This window comes from Vulpes vulpes, chromosome 12 (genome assembly GCF_048418805.1).
Source record: "Vulpes vulpes isolate BD-2025 chromosome 12, VulVul3, whole genome shotgun sequence".
NCBI classification, from domain to species: domain Eukaryota; kingdom Metazoa; phylum Chordata; class Mammalia; order Carnivora; family Canidae; genus Vulpes; species Vulpes vulpes.
This window is the reverse complement of record NC_132791.1, coordinates 146,762,671-146,783,380: the sequence shown is the minus strand read 5'-3', so window position 1 is coordinate 146,783,380 and position 20,710 is coordinate 146,762,671. Positions and strand designations below refer to the sequence as shown.

General features: G+C 42.6%; 2 protein-coding genes across 17 annotated transcripts in view; one reads left to right on the top strand and one right to left on the bottom strand.

Annotated features, from left to right (window-relative positions):
- Positions 1-6,704, top strand: part of RAVER2 (ribonucleoprotein, PTB binding 2) — an 85,641-nt gene extending 78,937 nt beyond the window's left edge. Inside the window, exon 12 of the mRNA XM_025983263.2 lies at positions 4,695-6,704. Within this exon, the coding sequence (XP_025839048.2) occupies positions 4,695-4,841 (147 nt within the window). The 3' untranslated portion in view covers positions 4,842-6,704. The remainder of the gene's footprint in view (positions 1-4,694) is intronic.
- Positions 6,701-20,710, bottom strand: part of JAK1 (Janus kinase 1) — a 231,278-nt gene continuing 217,268 nt past the window's right edge. For all 16 annotated transcript variants that reach the window (XM_072730703.1, XM_072730705.1, XM_072730710.1 and 13 more), the window contains 13 exons: positions 18,784-18,927; positions 18,023-18,110; positions 17,443-17,570; positions 16,714-16,849; positions 14,909-15,060; positions 13,847-13,997; positions 13,663-13,757; positions 12,347-12,539; positions 11,700-11,824; positions 11,162-11,334; positions 9,326-9,443; positions 8,738-8,848; positions 6,701-7,903 (listed from right to left, as the gene is read on the bottom strand). In XM_072730703.1, coding sequence (XP_072586804.1) covers positions 7,808-7,903; positions 8,738-8,848; positions 9,326-9,443; positions 11,162-11,334; positions 11,700-11,824; positions 12,347-12,539; positions 13,663-13,757; positions 13,847-13,997; positions 14,909-15,060; positions 16,714-16,849; positions 17,443-17,570; positions 18,023-18,110; positions 18,784-18,927 — 1,710 coding nt within the window. In that variant the 3' untranslated portion in view covers positions 6,701-7,807. The remainder of the gene's footprint in view (positions 7,904-8,737; positions 8,849-9,325; positions 9,444-11,161; positions 11,335-11,699; positions 11,825-12,346; positions 12,540-13,662; positions 13,758-13,846; positions 13,998-14,908; positions 15,061-16,713; positions 16,850-17,442; positions 17,571-18,022; positions 18,111-18,783; positions 18,928-20,710) is intronic.

Genomic DNA, 20,710 nt, shown 5'->3' with positions numbered 1-20,710 from the left:
TGAGATGATCATATGATTTTGATCCTTCCATTTATATGTGTGGTATATCACATTGATTGGTATATATTGAGCCATCCTTGCATCCTTGGAATAAATCCCACTTGATGGTAGTGTTGTATGGTCTTTTTAATGTATTTTGGAATTTAGCTTGCTATTAGTTTGTTGACAATTTTTGCAACTATGTCTGTAAAGGATACTGGCCTGCAATTTTGTTTTTTGGTAATATCTTTGGTTTGGTATCAGAGTAATGCTGGCCATTTGAATGAACTTGAAAGCATCCCTACCTCTTCCATTTTGGGGAATAGTTTGAGAATAGGTGTTAACGCTTCTTTAAATATTTGGTAGAATTCACCTGTAAAGCCACCTGGTCTTAAACTTGTTGGGAATTTTTTGCTATTCAACTTTCTTACTAGTAATTGGTCTATTCAGATTTACCATTTCTTTCTGATACAGTCTTGGAAGATTATATGTTTCTAGGAATTTCTTTCTTATAGTTTGCCCAATTTGTTGGCATATAATTTTCTGTAGTAATTATTTTTTGTATTTCTGAGGTATCCATTGTAACTTTCATTTCCAATTTTCAGTTTTTTTATTGATTAGTTGGCTAATGGTTTGTCAATTTTGTTTCTTTTCAGAGAACAAGTTCCTTAGTCTCATTGATCTTATTGTTTAAGGACTTATTTCATTTCTTTCCATTCTGATCTTTATTATTTTCTTCTTTCTACTAACTTTGGGCTTTATTCTTCTTATTCTAGTTCCTTTAAGCATAAGGTTAAATTATTGACTTGAAAGTTTTTCTCGTTTCTTGGGGTAGGCCTGCATTGCTGTGAACTTCCCTCTTAGAACTGCTTTAAGCTGCATCCTAAAGATTTTGAACTGTAGGCTCTCCATTTTCATTTGTGTCCAGCTATTTTTCTGATATCCTTTTTTGATTTCTTCATTGACTTACTGGTTGTTTAATAACATGTTAGCTTACATGTGTTTTTCTTCGTTTTTTTCTTCTAATTTCTAGTTTTATACTGTCCTGATCAGAAAAGATATTTGATATATGTTTTCTTAAATTTATTGAGACTTGTTTTATGGCCTATATACCTTGAAGGATGCTCCACATGCCCTTGAATATTCTGCTATTTTGGGGTGGAATGTTCTAATATCTGTTAGGTCCCTCTGATCTAAAGTTTTATTCAAAGGCATTGTTTCCTTATTCATTTTTCCATCTGGATGACCTATCCATTGATGTAAGTGTGTTAGCATTCCCTACTATTATTATATTACTGTCAGTTTTTCCCTTTATGTCTGTTAATACTTGTTTTATATAGTTAGGCATTCCTAAGTTGGGTGCATAAATATTTACAATTGTTGTATTTCTTTGATTGACCCCTTTAACAATATGTAATCACCTTTTTTTCCCCCCTCCTGTGATAGTCCTTGTTTTAAAGTCCATTTTATCTGAATCTTAGTATCCCAGTTGTGGGGTTTGTTGGTGTTGGTGGGGGGGTTGGCTTCCATTTACATGAAATAATTTTTTTCTGTATCTTCATTTTATTATTTTTTTAAGGATTTTATTTATTTATATGAGAGACACAGAGGGAGAGAGGCAGAGACATAGGCAGAGGAAGGAGCAGGCTTAATGCAGGGAGCCCGATGTGGGACTTGATCCTTGGACCACGGGATCATGCCCGGAGCCAAAGGCAGACACTCAACTGCTGAGCCACCCAGGCGTCCCTGTATCTTCACTTTAGTCTGTATATGTCCTTAGGTCTAAAGTGAGTCTTTTATAGGCAGCACATAGATGGGTCTTTGGGTCTTGTTCTTTTTATCCATTCTGTGTCTTCTCATTGGAGCATCTAGTCCACCTCTGCCTGTATTTCTACCTCTCTGTCCACTCTGTGTCTTTCATGAATAAAATCTTTAAAAAAATAATACAAGTAATTACTGATGGGGGAGACTGGATGGTTAAGCATCTGCCTTCAGCTCAGGTCATGATCCCAGGGTCCTCTGATAGAGCACTACATCAGGCTCCCTGCTCGGTGGGGATCCTGCTTCTCCCTCTCCTTCTGCCTGTTGTCCCCACTGCTTGTACTCTCTCTCTTCCTCTGTCAAATGGATGGATAAATTTTTTTTAAAAGACATTTCAACAAAATTTATTTTTAAAAATAATGTAATTGATATGTACTGTCATTTTAATTTTTCTGTTCCTTTCTCTGTTGCTCTCCTTTGTGGTTTGATGGCTTTCTTTAATGTTATGCTTAGATTCCTCTCTATTACAGGGGTTTAGTTACCATTGGGTTCATAGACAACATCCTATGTGTGTACAGCAGTCTACATTGAGTTGATGGTGACTTTTCAAATACATTATAAAAGCATGAAATTTTTTACTCCTTCCACATTTTATGTATACGTTGTCTTATTCTGTATCTTTTTATTTTGTGTATCTCTTGAATAATTTTTGCGTATATAATTAATTTTACTACTTTGTGTTTTAATCTCCTTACTAGCTTTGTGATTGATCTACTACTTTTATTATATGTTTACTTTTACCAGCAAAAGTTTTTCCCTTTGTAATTTTCTGCTAGTTATGGCCTTTTCTTTCCATTTATAGAATTCCCTTTGACATTTCTTCTAAGGCCAAATACAGTGTTCTTGGTTGTAGATTTTATCCTTTAGGCACCTTAGTTGTATCATGCCACTCGCTCTGGACTGTAAAGTTTCTACTGAAAAATCAGATGATAGCCCTATGGGGGTCTCCCTTGTAAGTAACTGTTTGCTTGCCATTTTAATTAACAGTATTGGTGTGGATATCCTTGGGTTCATCTTGTTTGGGGCTGTGTTTCCTGGAGTTTCTGTGTCCTTCCCCAGCTTAGGAAAGTTTCCAGATGTTATTCTGCCCCCTTCTCTCTCTTCTCCTTCTGGGACCCCTATAATGTGAATATTATGGTGATGATGTTGCAGAGGTCTCTTAACCCGTCATTATTCTTTTTGCTCTTCAGCTTGGTTGCTTCCTGTTATCCTGTCTTCTAGATCCCTGATCCATTTTTCTGTGTCCTCTAGTCTGTTCATTCTACTAGTGTATTGCTCCTATCAGCTATTGTATTCTCATCTCTGGTTTTTATTTTTTTCTCTGTTTAAGTATTGAGTTCATCCATTCTTTTAAATCCATTATCTTTATGACCCTTACTTTGAACTCTATCAGGCATATGGCTTATCTCTATTTTTGTTTAGCTCTTTTACTCTGATTTTTATCATCTTTCATTTGGGACATCTCCTGTGTCATTTTGTCTATGTATTAAGAAGGTCAGCTATGTTTCCTGACCTTGAAAGTAGTGGCTTTCTGTAGAAGGGACCCTGCTGTAAACTATCCCTAGTCACTAGAACCAAGCACTTCAGGGGTGCTCCCTGTGTGGCTAGGGTTTGTTCCCTGTGCTGCTGGCTTAGAGGCCTAGCTGCAGCCACCATGGGCTCACTGGTAGGCAGGGTTGGCACTCAGCCCAGCTATCTACATAGTAATGAGCCACTGTGACAATGGCATGGGTGCTGGTAGGGAGAGTTTGCATCCCTCCCTTGCCCCCTGCTCAGGGAAGGTCCACAGAGGAATGACATAATGGTGCATGTAGTGCTAGCAGGGCAGAGGAAGAATGCTAGAACTGACTCCTGAAAGCCTCTGGCTGTCTAGGCTGGGGAAAGTGAAGAAAAATGGTTCCTTCCAGCACTTTCATTTCTAAAGAAAACTGCAGCTCCCTACCCCACTGGCACATATCCTGAAATTAGTAAGATCTCCATATAGCCTGGTACTTTTCAAACTGTGTCTTTCAAGCTTGGGCTGTTATTTAGCTTCTTGGTTTTTTAAGGGTGGAGACTCAGTTTCTTACAGCTCTCCTGAAGTTAAGCTTTGTTGATTCTGAGAGCCAGATGTGTGGATACTCCCCTTCCCAGTGCCGGTCCTGAGGGCTGGGGATATACTCAGTGTGGGCTCTGATCTCCTTGCTCCTCTGTGCTTATGATGTCCCTCCTGTTTGTGGATAGTTGTGCTGGGATTTGGTTCCATGTCGCATTTCTGCTCCTCCTACCCTTTGCAATGTAGCCTTCTCTCTGCTATGAGCTGTGGAAGATCTGTTAATCTTCAGGTCATCTTCAGAATTAGTTGCATAGATGATGTTGTTGCCTTTGTGGGATGAGGCAAACTTGGGATCTTCCTATTTGGCCATCTTCCTCTGAGCTCTGGAAACTGTCCTGAATTCCCTGTGCACGCCTGTGTTCCACTTGGGTCTGGAACCACTTGTGTTTTTACACCTACTAGTGTGTTTCCACTTTTGTTACAACATAGACCCACCATCTAATTTGATATGCAGTTCAATTTCTCAGCAACTCATGTTTTTCAGAGGAATACTGACATCTACTACTGGTATTCGGACTCGATGGAGTTTATGCTAAGTGGCAGAAGCAACTGCAATTGCTTTTCTTCTTTCCCCCAAATATTGGGGGTGGAGGAGAAAGGGCACTCAGAGGCTGGTTTGTATTTTTTTTAAAAGTTCCACAAGTGATTTTGGTATAAGAATATTAAAGTCTTTGATAGATTTGCTTTTTATCCTATTGTTTTTAGACTAAATCAGAAGTAGAATGGCTTTTCTTATAAACATCTTTAATGAATAAACCAATTTTTAATTTAGATATTAGCATTGTGATTTTTCTCATAGGTATCATCTTTAAGAAATGAAAAGCGAGGCTCATCATATCTCATCTCTGCCCCAGAAGGTGGTTCTGTGGAATTTGCCGACCAGCATTCTCAGGGCACAGGAGCATATTACATGGAAACGTACTTAAAGAAGAAGCGTGTATACTGAGCTAAGTTCTCTCCATATAATCTCATACGGTTTTTGCAGTATCTCTGCTGTTCATCGCTGCCTTAACTACATTCAGACTAGCCATATCCTTTCAATACGGGTTTCTAATTTCCCAGAAGGAACTGTATTGTGCAGCAAGCAGAATTGCCAAATAAAAACTAAGTAGCAATAAGACAATTGAGGACATTTTCCATTAGAATTAGATGCATCTTAATTGGTATTAACTTATAGCCATTGGAGAAATTAACAATGTTCCAATATTCCTTATTTAGGACTGGGAATAATTTTGACACCATATATAAAAGTATGAAGCAATAACTGGGAAACAGTCTTGTTTCCTGAGCCTTAGAAGAATGAGTTTCTTTTATGCCAATGTGCATTTCGATCTACTTTTCCTAGAACAAAAGAGTGCAACTACAAAATGCAGTGGTGGTAATGTTATAAAGATGCTGTACATGCAAACTAAATAATTACCCCCACATCAGCCCTGCAATATAAAACCCAGAGTGATGTCCAAGTTCTACACAACTACAGATGCTTTAATGTTATCTACCATTTATACTTTTTGTGAAAAACAAGCTATTTTTTTTTAAAGTAGCTTTAGTGAATAATTTCAGGGGTTGGCAGACTACACCCTGAGGTTAAGTTCAGTTCTTCACCTGTTTTTATATTGTCTGCAAGCTAAGAATGATGTTTACATTTTTAAATGAAGTAGAACAGATTTGAATTAAGTACTATGAAATTTAAATTTCAGTGTCCATATATAACATTTTATTGGAACACAAGTATGCTCATTCATTTACATACTGTATGTGGTTCCTGGTGTGCTGTAGTGGCCGTGCTGAGTAGCTGTAACAGAGACCATTTGGTCTGCAAAGCCTAAAATATTTACTCCCTGGCCCTTGATGGGGAAACGTGTGCTGACCCTCTCTAAGAGCACTAATTCCCTAATCCTTTAACTTCTGCAACAGGCTAGTGGGGGGCAAGTGATGTCGGTTTCTGAGTCTGATTTTATGGCATAAACTAGTGATTAACAAGCCTGTTTTGATCCTTAAATGTCCTATTTCCACCATACAGTCAGTCTATACTGCTCTTTCTGAAGGAACATTATGAAGTAGGAGTGTAACAACTTGGAGCTAGTAAGTTATACCTCACTTTCTGCTTTGTCTCTTAGTCTTGTGTAGTGTTAGGCTGAAAAATTATCTCAGCTGTTTAACTCAATTTGGCAAGAACTGCATTCATTGCATATTACTTTTGACATCACCATTTCCTGAAGACTTTGGTATTAAACACATGAGCAATCCTTTGCCATCTAGAAATTTTCAAGTTTATTCCTCATTACGAATCTCAATGATCCTAGTGTTTTTGAAATCAGATAATTAAATCTAATTCAGGAAACTTATTTTTGACTATGATCTAAAGCAATTGGCCTATTTCATATGTTATTAACTTCTAAAGTGACAAAGGACTAGCTAAGGACTAGCATCAGTTATGACTCAGCAGATGAATAATGGTTTCTCCATGTTCTGCACTTCTCCTTTCCATTTCCTATTGCATTGAACATCTTCAATGCTTAGTCACACCTTTCTGGTAATATAAACAGAAGATGGTGAGTTTTAAATCAGAGCTGAAAAATGAAACAGGAAGAGGTTGAAAAAACCAAGATATTTTGGATTATAACACATGTGGACCTGCGCCCATTATCATTGGACAGAATAGATAAGTACAAATCAAATGGCGTTTGTAATAAGGACTATTACCAAACTCCCCCTGCAAAGTCTATACTGTTATTTTTCTATGTAAACAAATTGTTTGAATGCTTTGAAAATGAAATCTTAATATTAAAAGGCATATGCATGTGAAGTCTCTAGTATATTTATTTGTATAAAGAGTAAACAAAGTGCATATAGAGTAGCCACAGGTTTGACACAGACAGACACCTTGGTGATGTAGGGTTATTGAATAAATTTAAATGGCAAGTTTATTGTTGCCATTGCATCAATCCAGAACTCTTTTTCAGGCTCAAAAGGTGAAAAGTAATGATATCAAACAAATGCTAGACAGCATTAACAGAAAGTTTTTTCAGACTCTTGGTCATAAAGTTCTTATGGTTCACATTGAATCAGAGAGTAGACATTTTTAATTACCCAGCTACCTCCAAGCAAACTGAACACTGTCTAATAGAACACTGACTGGTTGCATACAGCATCCAAAACCAATGCTGGAACAAGTGGTAGAGTTATAAAAGGATATACATGAACATTTCTTAAAAGCACGTATGATAGTATCTGAGATCTTTATATTGTTTAGGAAAGCACTGGCACAGGCTTGGTTCTCAAGAATTAACATGCAGCAAAGTATCTATTCCACAGCTTTCCCCCTGGATCTGCCCAGTTTTCTCAAAAATCCATAGTGCTGGTCATCCACGGGGACAGGAGCAAAGCCACTGAAGAAATAACTCAAAGTTTAAATCCTACTGGTGATGGGAATACACTCATCTTTGTATAGAAACAATAGTCTACTAACTAGTATCTAATATTTCAAGAATGCTTGGTTTATCACTGTATAGATATTGAAATCTGAGGGTATGCTGGAGTACTGGCTAAGTCCATCAATCTTTATCTGCCAGGAAAGCATTTCAGATCTACTGGCAGCTGGGAACAAGTGCTTCTGGCTGCTCTTTGTGTTTTCTGGTGCTCAATTGTGATGGGAAGCTAGCCAAACAAAATGGTGGTATATGTTCTTTCCAAAAGGAGGAGTGCTTAAGTGCCTTCTATTGTTTTGGTTGTCCTTGTTTGTTATTGATGCCAAATTTAAAGAGGAAAATACTTACGCATAATAAGCACCACAGTGTGCCTTACATACCCAAATACAAATTTTTTTTGCATTAAAAATTCTTTTAAATGGCTTGGGTATTGGTTGGGGAAGGAGGACTTGGTACACAGAAGTTTGAATGTTATTCATGCTTATTTTAAAAGTGCTTCAAATCCTTCAATAAGGTTCTGAAAAGTTGTCCGATTAGATGGCTGGAATTCCCAGCATTTTCTCATAAGTTGATAAACCTGTAAGAAGGGGAAAAAATCGAGTTAAACACTTTTTGGGAAATGTAAAAGACTTTCCTTATTATTCAAAATATTATTTACAAATGATAGGTGTCACATTTCCTATCATTAGTTTCAGATATAGTTTTCAGTAATTCATCAGTTGCATCTAACACACAGTGCTCATCACATTTCCTATATCTTGAGAATCTCACGACTCGACCTTCCAAAAAATCCAGGTCATTACGTCTCCATGTAGACTCTAAGTACATCTCAAATAGTCTAGAAAACTAAAGTGATTTAGTCATAAATGCTACTGACTAAAATGCAATTACAGCTGACTCTTGAACGACATGGATTTGAACTGTGCAGGGTCCAGTTATACATTGTTTTTTCAATAAATACGATACAGTGCTATAAATATATTTTCTCTTACCATTTTTTTCTCTTGTAATCAGTAAGCCTCTTGGTCAACAGCAGACTTAAGTTTGGGTAATCAAAAGTTACATTCAGATTTTCAAATGTGTAGGAGGTCAGTGCCCCTACTCTTGTGTGGAGTAAGGGTCAACTCTATATGTACTTGTCACAATCAGGCTCCACCAGAATATGTTCCTTTAGGGTGCTCACTGAGGTCAGCCCACTTCTGGATGGAATCCTTACTTTAAACATAACTTATGGCTGTCATTTGCCCCAAAAGATGATTTTTCATCAGATCAAAGAGGTTTGATCTGAAATTCAGCTTCAGAAAATTACTTCTTCCCACTTCACCCCTACCCCTGAACACTTGCTGGATAACTCAAGCCTTAACAATACTACACAAATTGAGTTTATTACTGTAAAATGACCCACAAATACCTCTTCTGGACAGTGAGGTGGACAAGGCAAACGTTTTCCTTCTTTTAATGTATTCACAAGTCTTGTTACTGTCATCTGGCCATGAGTTGGGCCTATCATTTTCAGAAACAACTATGTAAAATAAAACCAAACAAAATATTTTAGCACATATTTAGATCAACATTAGATGAAGGTAAAATTTCTAGAATTAAATGGAAATTAAATGAAAGTCCAAAATCTTGATTAGCTCTAAATGATTAGTCTGTAATCTGTCAGACTCCATTAACTATCCCTTTCCCTGGCTGAACAGCCTGTCCCAGTGAAAATGATCTCATTTATGAATACCTGAGCCTCAACAAGGCCCTCCCCATTGGCTCCCTCATTCTCACAGGAAACTGACCCTGGACTCTTCACACAGGTAAGATCCTTGAAAGCCAGCCATCATTTTCTAGAACTTGGGCTCTTTATGAAATGAGGACTTGAGAGAGCCACAAATAAGTGTCAAGTGACACTTTCCATTGTAACACACTAACTGGATGCCATTTAAGAACAAAACTTGCACATTTTCACTGGGTGCTAGGTTCATATAAAGGGACAAGGAAGACTTACCGCCATGGGGCTGGAATCTGAGTCACAGTAAGTAAGCAACTCATGCAGGGTCACTCCAAACGACCAGACATCAGAGGCGATATAAAATTTACATTGAATTAAACATTCAGGAGCATACCTGAAAGAAAGCAGACCATGAAATCTCTTCATTTCCTGGGAAGGATATTCGAACAAACATTACAGATTAAGTCCAAAAAAATTACTTCTTTGGCTTTTCTTAGTATTTAATACATTAATCACAGCTATCCTGAAGCACACATCTAATGTGTAAAACAATGCCATCTCAGGCTCTCTGTGGCATGTATTTGCTTTAAAATATTAGACAGTTTGTGCTCTTCATTGCACAGGGCAGGTACTGTCCATGTAGAGGAGGCATGGAATGACGGGCCCTAGGTGTTCTTTGCAAGTTCAAAATTAGTCACTAGCAGTGACCTCCCCGTGCAGGTTTCTTCCAAGGTCAACTGTTTCAGTGGATGACAGCCAACTGCCCACGCCAGAAATGGAGGCATCCCCATATCCAGTTTCCTAAATATTTAAACCTTCTCACTTCTCTTAAGCCCCACTGTCACTGTCCTAGTTCACATCCTCACTAGCTCTGGCTGAATCAGATTCCCTTGGCTCCAATCTTGTTCCCCGCCCCCTCCATCCACAGTGATCGTTTTAAAACAAAAGCTGCCATTTGTCAAGCCTCCAGTGGTATATCCCAAAGCCTGTGGTGGAGTGCTGCCTCCATAACTCGGCTTCCAGGGCTCTGCGTTAGCCAGTCCTTGAGACCTCCTGCCTCATGATCCAGCCACAGGTGACTCACGTCCTGGGATATTTACTGTTCTCATCTCATTTTTTTACCATCCTTACAAACCCCCATGGATCCTTTTTTTTTTTTTTTAAGATTTTTATTTTATTTATTCATGGTAGACATAGAGAGAGGCAGAGACACAGACAGAGGGATAAGCAGGCTCCATGCTGGGAGGCCGATGCGGGACTCGATCCCGGAACTCCAGGATCGCGCCCTGGGCCAAAGGCAGGTGCTAAACTGATGAGCCCCCCTGGGATCCCCCCCATGGATCTTTAAAGTCATAACAGGACTTCCAGAAAACCAAGCTTATATGCAGCTACCATCATGAAATTGGCTGCCCAATCCATTACATGCTAAACTCGGTCTGCTTGTTCACCACATATCTCTAAGTACCTGGCATAAAGTAGGGCCCTGATACATATTTATGAGTGAGGGAAGGCTTAGGCTCCATGAGTGGGAGAGATCTAGGTTTGGGTCTATGCGGGACGCACCTTGGAGGTGCTGGTTTGTTCTATAGGCGTGGCACAACAGAGGTTTAACCAGCTTCTCCCTTGGTGCTCCAGGCTGAGAGGGCTCACAGTCAGGATGTGGCCTTCCAACCCAGACACTCCAATGATCCGTGGGCAGATAGCTGAGTCCCCCCCTGCACTGTGGTCCACTCTCCTGTCGGGGATCTCCCTGAATCATCTGTCTGTGCCTACCTTCCTCACCTCGTTCCTACCCCTTCCTCCTACCTGCCCTCTAAGCCTCCTGTGCATGGATGTGACCCCTGCAACTGCTAATGGTTTTATAGACTGTGTCAGATGAATGCCCTCTCCTAGGCAGCTGGAAATGCTGAGCCACCAGGTGGTTAGCATCCTTCACTCCTTGGAAGATGGTGTCATATGAGCCTCCGGCATTTCTATGTGGGTTGGTTTCAGTGAAACAACCTAAAAGGTGTTTCTTGAAGGCAAGGATCAATCAATTCCAAATGTTCTAAGTTGTTTCTAACCTTGACTTGGGCAGGAGGAATAAAAGACATTAACATTAGATTCAGTTACCAAAACACAGGGCTGTCCCGATCATCCTTGACTGTGTAGTACTCCTTGTCAGTTTCAATTGCTTTGGTCAAACCAAAGTCTCCAATTTTCACTTGGTGTTCACTCTCAACAAGGACATTCCTTGCTGCTAAGTCCCGGTGAACATATTGCCGAGAACCTAAATAGTCCATCCCCTGAGAAGAGAGAAGTAAAGGTAGAGTGTGTTTCCTAAAGATCGGTTCCGGTTCTGTTTTGTATCCATTACTGCTTCACAAAAAAGCACAAATGTCATTTCGTTTACCTAGCACTCATTTTTTTGTTGTTTTTAATGCAAGAATAATAAGGCCAACCCAATTCAAAGAAATATACATTAAATCAGCCATGTTAACAAATCAGTTTTCTTAGTACTGGCTGATTTTCATCCAAATCATATGGAGCAAAAGGAACCCAGGTACAATTACTGTAAAGCGTCCCTCTTGCAATCTAATCACAACCCAATTACCTAGGACAGAGCGCCTGATTTTTTCATCTTTAACATTGTTTTGTTTTGTTTTTTTACCTTACAAATCTGAACGGCATATTTTAACTGTTGTTTGAGGTTAATTTTGTTCTTATTCTTTGGAAGATATTCCTTAAGACTTCCTGAAGGCAGAAATTCCATGATGAGCTTAATACCATTTCCTCCTGTTTAGGAAAAAAAAAAAAAAAAGACACCCATCAGCATGAGGTTGCCAGATGAAGGAACTGTGGGAGAGTAGATGGTACAGGATCTGTAGACGCAGGCCCTGAACTGATTTCAGTGTCACCTCTGAATCACAGGCAAGTTACTTAACCTCTTAAGCTCCAGAACCTCACGATCCTCAGCAATTAATGGAGATAGTAAGACTTGTGTACATAACATATCCCAATCCTCAGCATCCACTAAGCTAATAGAGTGATCTGCAAATCACTGCAGATGGCTGATTTTTTGAAATTATTAGCCACATAATTTCATTAGCAATTTTAGAGTACAGTATGTACCATATAACTCTATACTGAGGGACCCAACCATGCATATGACTGTGAGGCCCCAAGAGTTCACAGGAAGCATCGCTAGGGTGTTCAGATGGCCCAGGTAAGGCTGAGGGCACTACCTGCGCAGCACTGACTCTAAAACCCCAGACAGTTCTTTAGTTTTCAAACCAATCCCAACTCTGCACAACATACCGTCTTCTGTACAGATGCCTTTGTACTTCACAATGTTCTCATGATAAAGGTTCCTTAGAATTTCGATTTCCTTCTTCAGATCAGCTATGTGGTTACCTCCACTCTCAGGCTTCAGGGATTTGACAGCCACCTGCTCCCCAGTATTATCCCCCTCAGGGTCATACCTGCAGAGCTCAACCTTCCCAAAGTGGCCCTACAAGGAAAAATACGTGCGCTTGATGAGAAAAACCCCACACTGGGTTGGCAGGAACACTTAGGTGAGGCTGGCTTCTTGTGCTGTCTCCATAAATGCCAGGGGAGAGCAGCACAGCCTGACCTCACAGGCAGCGAGCTCCTCCCCAGCCTCTTCCTGCCTACCACAGCCCCTTCCTCTTGTCTCACATGCCACCTCCTCCATTACTGAGCTAAGACAAGAAAGCACCAGGGGACTGGTGAACCAACACATCAATCCCAGTTTCCACGTAAGTGTAACCCAACAGGAAAAGGAAGTAATTGCTGGACTTGCAGGACAACTGTGTGTTCTCTGACAGCTGTGGGCCCAGGCTCAAGGACAGGCACCACAATGTAGCTGAAAAGAGCACTGCATGAAGAGTGTTTAGAAGATGTGGGATCAGATCCCAATCAAGCCACTAGACAGCGATGTGGACCCAGTCACCCAATCTTCTGAGCTGGCTCCAGAGGTGCTCAGCATACACAGTAGCAACGGACTTTCAGGGATGGTGTGAGCAACCAAGGACACTGTGCCTAGAAAGTGCAAAGTGCCCAGAACAAAGCCTTGGCACAGAGAAGATACTTGGTGTGGGACACAGTCTGCGTTCACTTAACTGAACTACAGAAAATCTGTACAAAGATACAAATCGCACTAGCTTTTCTGGTTACATTAACTGTTAGGAAACTCCCATTTGAGATCCAAGGGAAAAGCAGACATTCTATCTGGCCTGTGTAGTAAATAATCCCTCATTTAAGCAGCCTCGCAGGATACAAATACCCAGGAAAGTCAGGGATTTTTCTGTTTCTACCACATCTATATCTATTCCCCCATATCTCTCCCTTTTCATTCTCTTCCATCCCTCAGAGAAGAATCAAGTCTGGAGGGAGCAGACCAACATCTTGTGTACTTATCCAGCCACTTGGACAGGCAGGTGTATGTGCGCTGTCACCATGTGTCAAATGGAGAGTCCCTTATGATTCAACTGGCCCAAGGGCAAATGCAGTCAGATGCCTTCTCTCCTAAACCGAGGCCCGAAATGAGAGAATGGAGTGGCTTTGGATACAGAGAGGTGACACGGTCAGCAGGGGACTCCAGCCTAACTTGCCTCTCCCAAGTCACGGATCCTCTTCAAGAACCGCTTTTCAAAATGTGTGGGATCCACTTCGGTTGCCGGCTTTCTTTCGGAAACAATGTCTGGATCTAACGGGAGAAAAGAAACCATATTAAAAAAGTGAATGCCATTCACGGGCTCCTCATTACTCACAATAGAGCACAAGACAGTGTCTTACTCTGCTCTTCCAGTTTATTGATGTCTCTCATGATGGCTCGGAAGAAGGGTCTCTGGTTGGGGTCATAGTTCATGCAGCGGGTCATAAGATCAGCCAGCTCCTTACAGGATGGTGTCACTGGCCGGCACCGGCTTTCGTAGAATCTCTCTTTCTATAAAGAAGAAAACCACATGGAAGAAACCAAAGGAACCACTCACTAACCTTTCAGCCCCAGTTACCATCCCTATTTAATTCCCAACAGCTGTGCTTGAAGATAGATTTCATAAGCATGTGTTACTGTTGCCTTATTTCGGCTTGGGGAAATCTTAGTCTCCACACAAAAATCCAAATTCAAGGAAGATGGGCAGTATAGCAGTATAGCCCAGTCTTGAACAAGCTACATTCCAGTGAGGTCATGCAATGTTCCTGGAATACAATTTGGCAATATGTATAACCTTCAGATTCTTCAAATCCTTTGACTCATTAATTCCTCAGTGGCCCTACTGAATGACTCAGAAATAAGTCAGATATAAACAAAAAATTATGTTCAAAGATATTCCCTGCAGAATTAGAACATTACAAATTTAAAAACAACCTAAAAGCCAAATATAAAATTAATTAAATGTGAGGTTAATGAAACTATTAAGTTTGTAAAATTGGAAGACATTAATAGTAAAGTACACAGGATATTAAAAAATACAGCCTATATAACTATATTTAGGATAAAGAGACTCAACAAATATCTGTGTTAATTTTGCTAGTAGGTGCTTAAAATCGGAGCTAAAAAGTATTATACTATTCTACTGAACACATGCTGTGTGCCTGGCACCCTGCATGCATTATTAATCTTCATAATAGCCCTGCAAAGTAGATGTTGTTTATCCCCATTTTATAGATGATAAAACTGAGACTCAGGGAAGGTTAGTGACACTTTTGAGGTCACATAGCCAGTAAGCCTTTGGAGGAGATTCAAATGGACATCTACCTCTTCCTACAACATGAGGCTTCCCGAGAACTCCCAAGATGTCCACGAGTGCTCAAGGAGTCCTCAGTTGGCTCACACCCTGGACTGCAACTGCTCACCTCAATCAGGGTCTTGTCTTTCAGAGGGATCTCGCCATTGTAGCAGATTTCCCACAATGTGGTTCCAAAGCTCCATTTATCAGCAGCCACACTCAGGTTCTTGGAGTCTTCAACACACTCAGGAGCAATCCATGGGATTCGTTCTATGCACTCTGAAAAAAGATGGGAGATATTTCCAGATCAGTTCCTGGAATCACCTGGGGAGTAAATCACTGTCATTGCAGCAGGCACTGTGAACTAATGAAGAAACTATTTTAAGCAGTGTTTTCCAAACATGGACCATGGCTACATTGGTCCCATGGGGAGCTTGTGAAAGGTGCCATCTTCTGGGCCTCTCACTCTGGCACTTTAGATGCACCAGTCTTAGGGCCAGCAGGTGTGTATGTTTATCACCTGCCCCCCAGGAGGGTCATGCAGGGCCAGTCTTCTGAAGCTCTGGCCGCAGAAACAGCAAAGTACTCCCAGGTAGAGGACACCACCCTAGGGAAGGAGAACAAAGGCTTAAGAAAGAAAAGACAGGAAGAGGGGCCCATATGTGCAAAGTAGGCCTAGACTAATCTCATGCACTCCTCACGGTCCCCCTGTAACACTATGCTTGCTCAATGCGTGAAAGGACAAGGGAAGATGACAGGTGAAGCTGTTCTACATCATGCTTGCATCTCGTTACTTCCGCAGCCCTGTTCTGGCTTCTTCCCAAGACCAATATTTGTACAGATACCCCTGCTATATCCAGGGAAATGCCCCTTAACAAGTGCTGTGGTCTCTAGCAGCACTCTTCTGGCTCCTGCTGGCAAGAGAGGCAAGTGGGCCATTCTTGAGCTGGGCATTCACAGTCAAGCCCACCTCACTGACCTACAAGGCTCAGATGAAACCCCAACGCCTCTCTGAGTCACCCTCTGACCCCAGCTAGATGACATCTCTTTCTGACTGTACACAGCATTTTACTGGCTTCTCTGTGGGGTACCTAGGCTTTTCTACTTGCCCTGGAGTCACCTGTGTCTATGCCTCAGATGCTTGCTGAGGACAGGACCCTTACAGATTCAGGGGCAAACCTGTGCAGACTGTTGGAAGTTGGGTAGAATGTAAGCACCATGCAGGCACTAGAGGATACTTCCCATCCTCCTTCTGAGGAGGGGATGACTTAGGTCTTACTTGTAAGGCTTGCCTTCATCCTGGTTCTCTTCCAACCTTAGCCCATTTTTTGAATTCCTGAGCAACACTCTAAGCGCCAGGCACTGTGCCTGGTGCTAGAAACCGCTGGCCAGCACCGGCCAGGGCATGAGGCCTGGGGGCATGCTGATGTCCTGTATATGGCCTATAAGGCTAAGATGCAGAGTACAACTCATGCAGCGCTGGTTTCAGCATCTCTGCTCCTAAGCCTGTCCTTTCCTGCGGAGCCCCATAGCTCATGGTAACCTCATTCTAAGCATGCAGGACCACAGCAATCACTCAGGGACCTCCCCAAACTGCCCACCAACTACATTTGAGGACCAAGGGGACCCAGCTCCCCCTGACACCTGACTATCCCCAGGCCCAGCAGCTTCCCTCTGTGCTACCCCTAGCACCTTGAACAAAGATGTGCCTTGGGTGAATTGTGTTTCTCCTACCCCACAGTTAGCTCCCTAAAGGCAAGGACTGGCCTCCAGGGCCCAGGAATAGCACCAGATGCCTGTCTGCTAAAGTTTTTTTTTTAAAAGGAAACACACCTGAGCCCTAGCCCCCTTCTCCCCACTGGTGAGGATAGGGAGGGTGGAAGGGTGAAGGGCGAGGATGGGAACTGGGGTGGGAGGGACGGGGAGACACACCTTGCCTGGACAGCACAGTGATGGGGATGCCAGGGTCACTGAGCTTGATGAACGGGCCGCACTCACTGTCAATGCCCTCACGGGCCAGGAGAAGGTTTTTAGTGCACACATTTCCATGAACTAGGTCTTTATCCTCCTGTAGAGTGAAAAGAGTAAAATTAGCCAGCTGCCCATGGGTATAACCCCCTTCCTTCCTTCCCTCTGTTTCTGAGCCTGGCCCCTCACGTCATCTCCATATTCGCCAGCAACAGCCATGCCCAGGCAGTCGAGCTGTCCCCCAATTAGTTCTCTGTGTCTTGGGCACCTTATATTATGTTCTTCTGCCCTAGTTCCCTCACCAGAGAAACAGATAATGGTGGAGCAGGCCTCCTAGGGCATTTCTGAGAATAACACTAGTAAGAACCTGTGTAACAACCTGAACAGCTGACTCGTGGTAAGCACTACTGATGCTAGCAATTTCACTCATTCACTTGACAAGTATCACATTATATCCACTCTTACCTATAGTGCATTATAGAAGTCAGTCCTCTGATGTGATAAAACCTCCTTTGAAACAGGATTCATACACAAGCACACGGGCAGCCCCAAAGGAGTTTTTAGTAAGCACCAGGCACACCTGTGGCCAACCACAGAGCCTGGGCTCCAGCAGCCCACCTGGCTAGACCTCCTTCCTGCCACCCCCTAGAGGGCATTCTGGTTCCTGGTGGAGACCACAGTAGGTACACTTACCAAGTAACTCAGGGCACTGGCCAGCTGTTTGGCAACTTTGAACTTCCACGGTGTGGTGAGGACATCACTTTTCCGGTGCATGAAGAGATCTAGAGGTCCCCCCTCCACAAACTCTTCCACCATGATATCTACAAGCACAAAAGTACGCACATCTGGGACCTTCTGTCTATCTGGGACAGTATTTTCCCTCACCCTTTGAGGAGAGCCCACTTTAATGGCTGGTACTCAGCTTGGGAGGACGCCAACATCTTAGTGAGGTACAAACACCACAGTGCTTCCACCTCTGCCCAGAGCTTCTTCCACTCTGACCCCTCAGCTTACTCACCCCACCCTCTTGGGTCCAGAACAGTGTGCAGCTTGAGGGGACAACACATAACATTCAAGAAATGAGTGAAAGACAAATGGCACTAAATTCTATGCTATTAAGCATGAGACCTGCTCAGTACCTCATGTTTCTGAACTGTAAGAAGAGGCAAGAAGCTCAGGCAATGTGAAGGTGGCATCAGCCCCAAATTGTCATTATAGCACTCATACTCCCCACACAGGGAGCAACCTCCCCTTCCAAAGCAAATACACTTACTCTCCACGTCTCGGACACAGACGCCATAGAGGTACACGATGTGTTTGTGGGAGACCTGCCTCATCATGCTGGCTGCCTCAAAGAAAGCCTGTGGGAGAATAGGACAAGGGAATGTCAAGGGTCAGACTCCACGGCTCTGGTGCCAAAGGGGCTCTACTGAGAGGAAAGTCAATCAGTCCCACTGTCATCATCCTAGGCCTTGAAAACCTAATAGGATACAGAGCCAGGCTGGTAGCAGAGGCTAGGTGACAATTTCCCCATTGGATACTCATATCCACCACTTTCTCTTCCTTTAAACTATGGGAAATAACAATGTTTGACACTGTAGTAGAATAAACAAAAACCAAATCTCTGTCAAGACTTGGCTTTATCACTCTCTAACTGTGTGGGATCCTGGCCTTTATCTTTCTAGATAAAGGCTGTCATAGTGACAGCCTTAGACTACATCAGGGATTGTGAGAAGATTCAGCTAGAGGGTCCAGAGAACCACAAGGACCTCTAGATAGGAAACAGAGGAGAATGAGAGGGGCAGAGAGGGCACAGGCTGCTCAACCTACTTCATCTTCAGTCTTCCCTCACTTATTTTATATACCTCTTTTTCTAAGACTATAGAAAGGAAGAAGTCTGAAGAAAGGAATTCAGACTAAATGACAAGTTTGAAAACCACCAGACCAAAAAAAGGGCAAGGGTTCTTCCTGGCTCACGACACTCCACTGGCTCCAGAACTAGAGAAGGGATGGGGTTCTGAGGAAGACACTTGCCAGAGAAATGTCCCTGTGGCTGGGGTCTAAGACTTTGAGGATGACTTTTATTCTCTTTTCTTCAGAGGTTCCTTCATCGTCCTTATAATCCACCAGAGTACCAGAGTAGATGTGTGTCCGTGTGCCTCTCCCAAGGTGCTCGCCCTGAAAGAGGAAGGAGGAGGAGGTTGGGGTGACTTCTCTCTGGGGCTGCAGTGACATGAGAGCTGAGCCAAGCACTGAGGCCCCAATGGGAACACATAGTACCAGAAGGGGCAGGGCTAGGACAAAAGAGTCTCTGCAGCTCACAGACTCTTGGAGCCTCATCCTGGTCAGGCCTCCAAAAGGAACACAAAGCTACACAGCAAAACACAAATGTGGTACTTCCCGGGCCCCAGGAGACAGTTAATTCCCAAATGGTTCCTTCCTTTCTGCCTCCAGAAACAACCTGTGGCTGAAACATAATCCTGACCAATCACAAAACTTCTAGCAGCACCACTATCAGCCTCCAATGACATCAGCCCTCAACCTTGGCCTCCAGAGTGGACTCAGAAAGGACCCCGGTGGGGCTTTACTATAGGCTGGGGAACAAAGACAGGGGCTCATTAGTGCTGGTTCAACTGCTCACTGACCATTTAACTTAAGAAATGTTCTTTCACCACGCTCCATATCTCTGCCCACTATTATAAACGTGAAATCACGGCACTTGTTCTAGAATCAAGTGAAGAGATAGGAGTAAAGACTCCTGGTCTAGACCCTGGCATATTGTGGGGAAAAACCACCTGCTGGGCTTATGTGTTCTGTTTGTCCTCTAGATAAGGTACTTGTTCATTCATTTTCCACCCATCTACCCAGCCTGCATGTGTGTGTATGTGCATACATGCTAAGCTTTAATATCTGTGATGCATTTACATGTGGATTTGCCCAAGCAGTCCCACAGTGGGGAGGGGGTAAAGACAGAGGCAGAGACTGGAAGGGTGGGCCCTCAGTTTCCTCACCGGAAGAGGAGAACACCACCAATTAAGTGCTATGAGGACTAAATGAAATCATCACACATTATCATCTCTCTCTAAGGACCCTTCCAGTTCAAGTTTAATAATTCTGATTTAAACATTCTTATTGGAAAATCAAAATGTGATTCATAAAACTTGGGCACTTTCAAGCTACTGACATTAATCTCACAAAACCTGTAGGATGAGGTGCTATATTTCTATTATCCCACGACTCTTTCTGTAAATGCAGAAAGATTCCCTTGGAATCAGCCCTGCCCCCTAGAGGAACGTATATAATTGTTAATCGGGTATATTAATTTGCACAAATGCCACCATTTGTCATCTGTCAAAGCAGAGTGGCAATGCATCTGCCCTGTCTCCCATATCCTGGCAAGGTTCTGTGACTATTCATTAAAGCCACATCTGTCATGAAGTGATTCATCAAGGTTCTGGGAGGTTGTGTTCCCAGAACATCCCGTAAAAGCCATATGCTTTCAGAATAATTACTCTTCCCCAGAAGGGCTGCTTTATTCCAGTGGCCAAGTCATGGCAGCAGGACTCCACAGCAACCACAGAGCCCCATGCATGCTCCACAACAGCCTCCTTCCATGCCAGTCCCTCTGCCTTGGCCGGGTACTTGATGTGCATCCTCTGCAACTCTGCTTTGACGCTGCTTTCTCCAGGAAGCCATCTTGGTCCTCTCAAGGCTAGGTGGCATGGTCCTGACAGTCCCAAATCCTGCTGTACTTCCCTACTTAGGACTTAACATCTCAGTAATGTGATTATCTACTTAAGATGCAAGAGCTGGCTCCTCCACCACACTGTGGGCCTGCCAAGGTTGCAATCATACTGGCATGCCAAAGTGCTCGGTCTGTTGGCTAGGTGAGCACTGGGAGCATGGTGGATGGCTGTGACCTGCCCAGAGGCTCGAGGGCAAGGAAAGAAGGGAGGGCTCA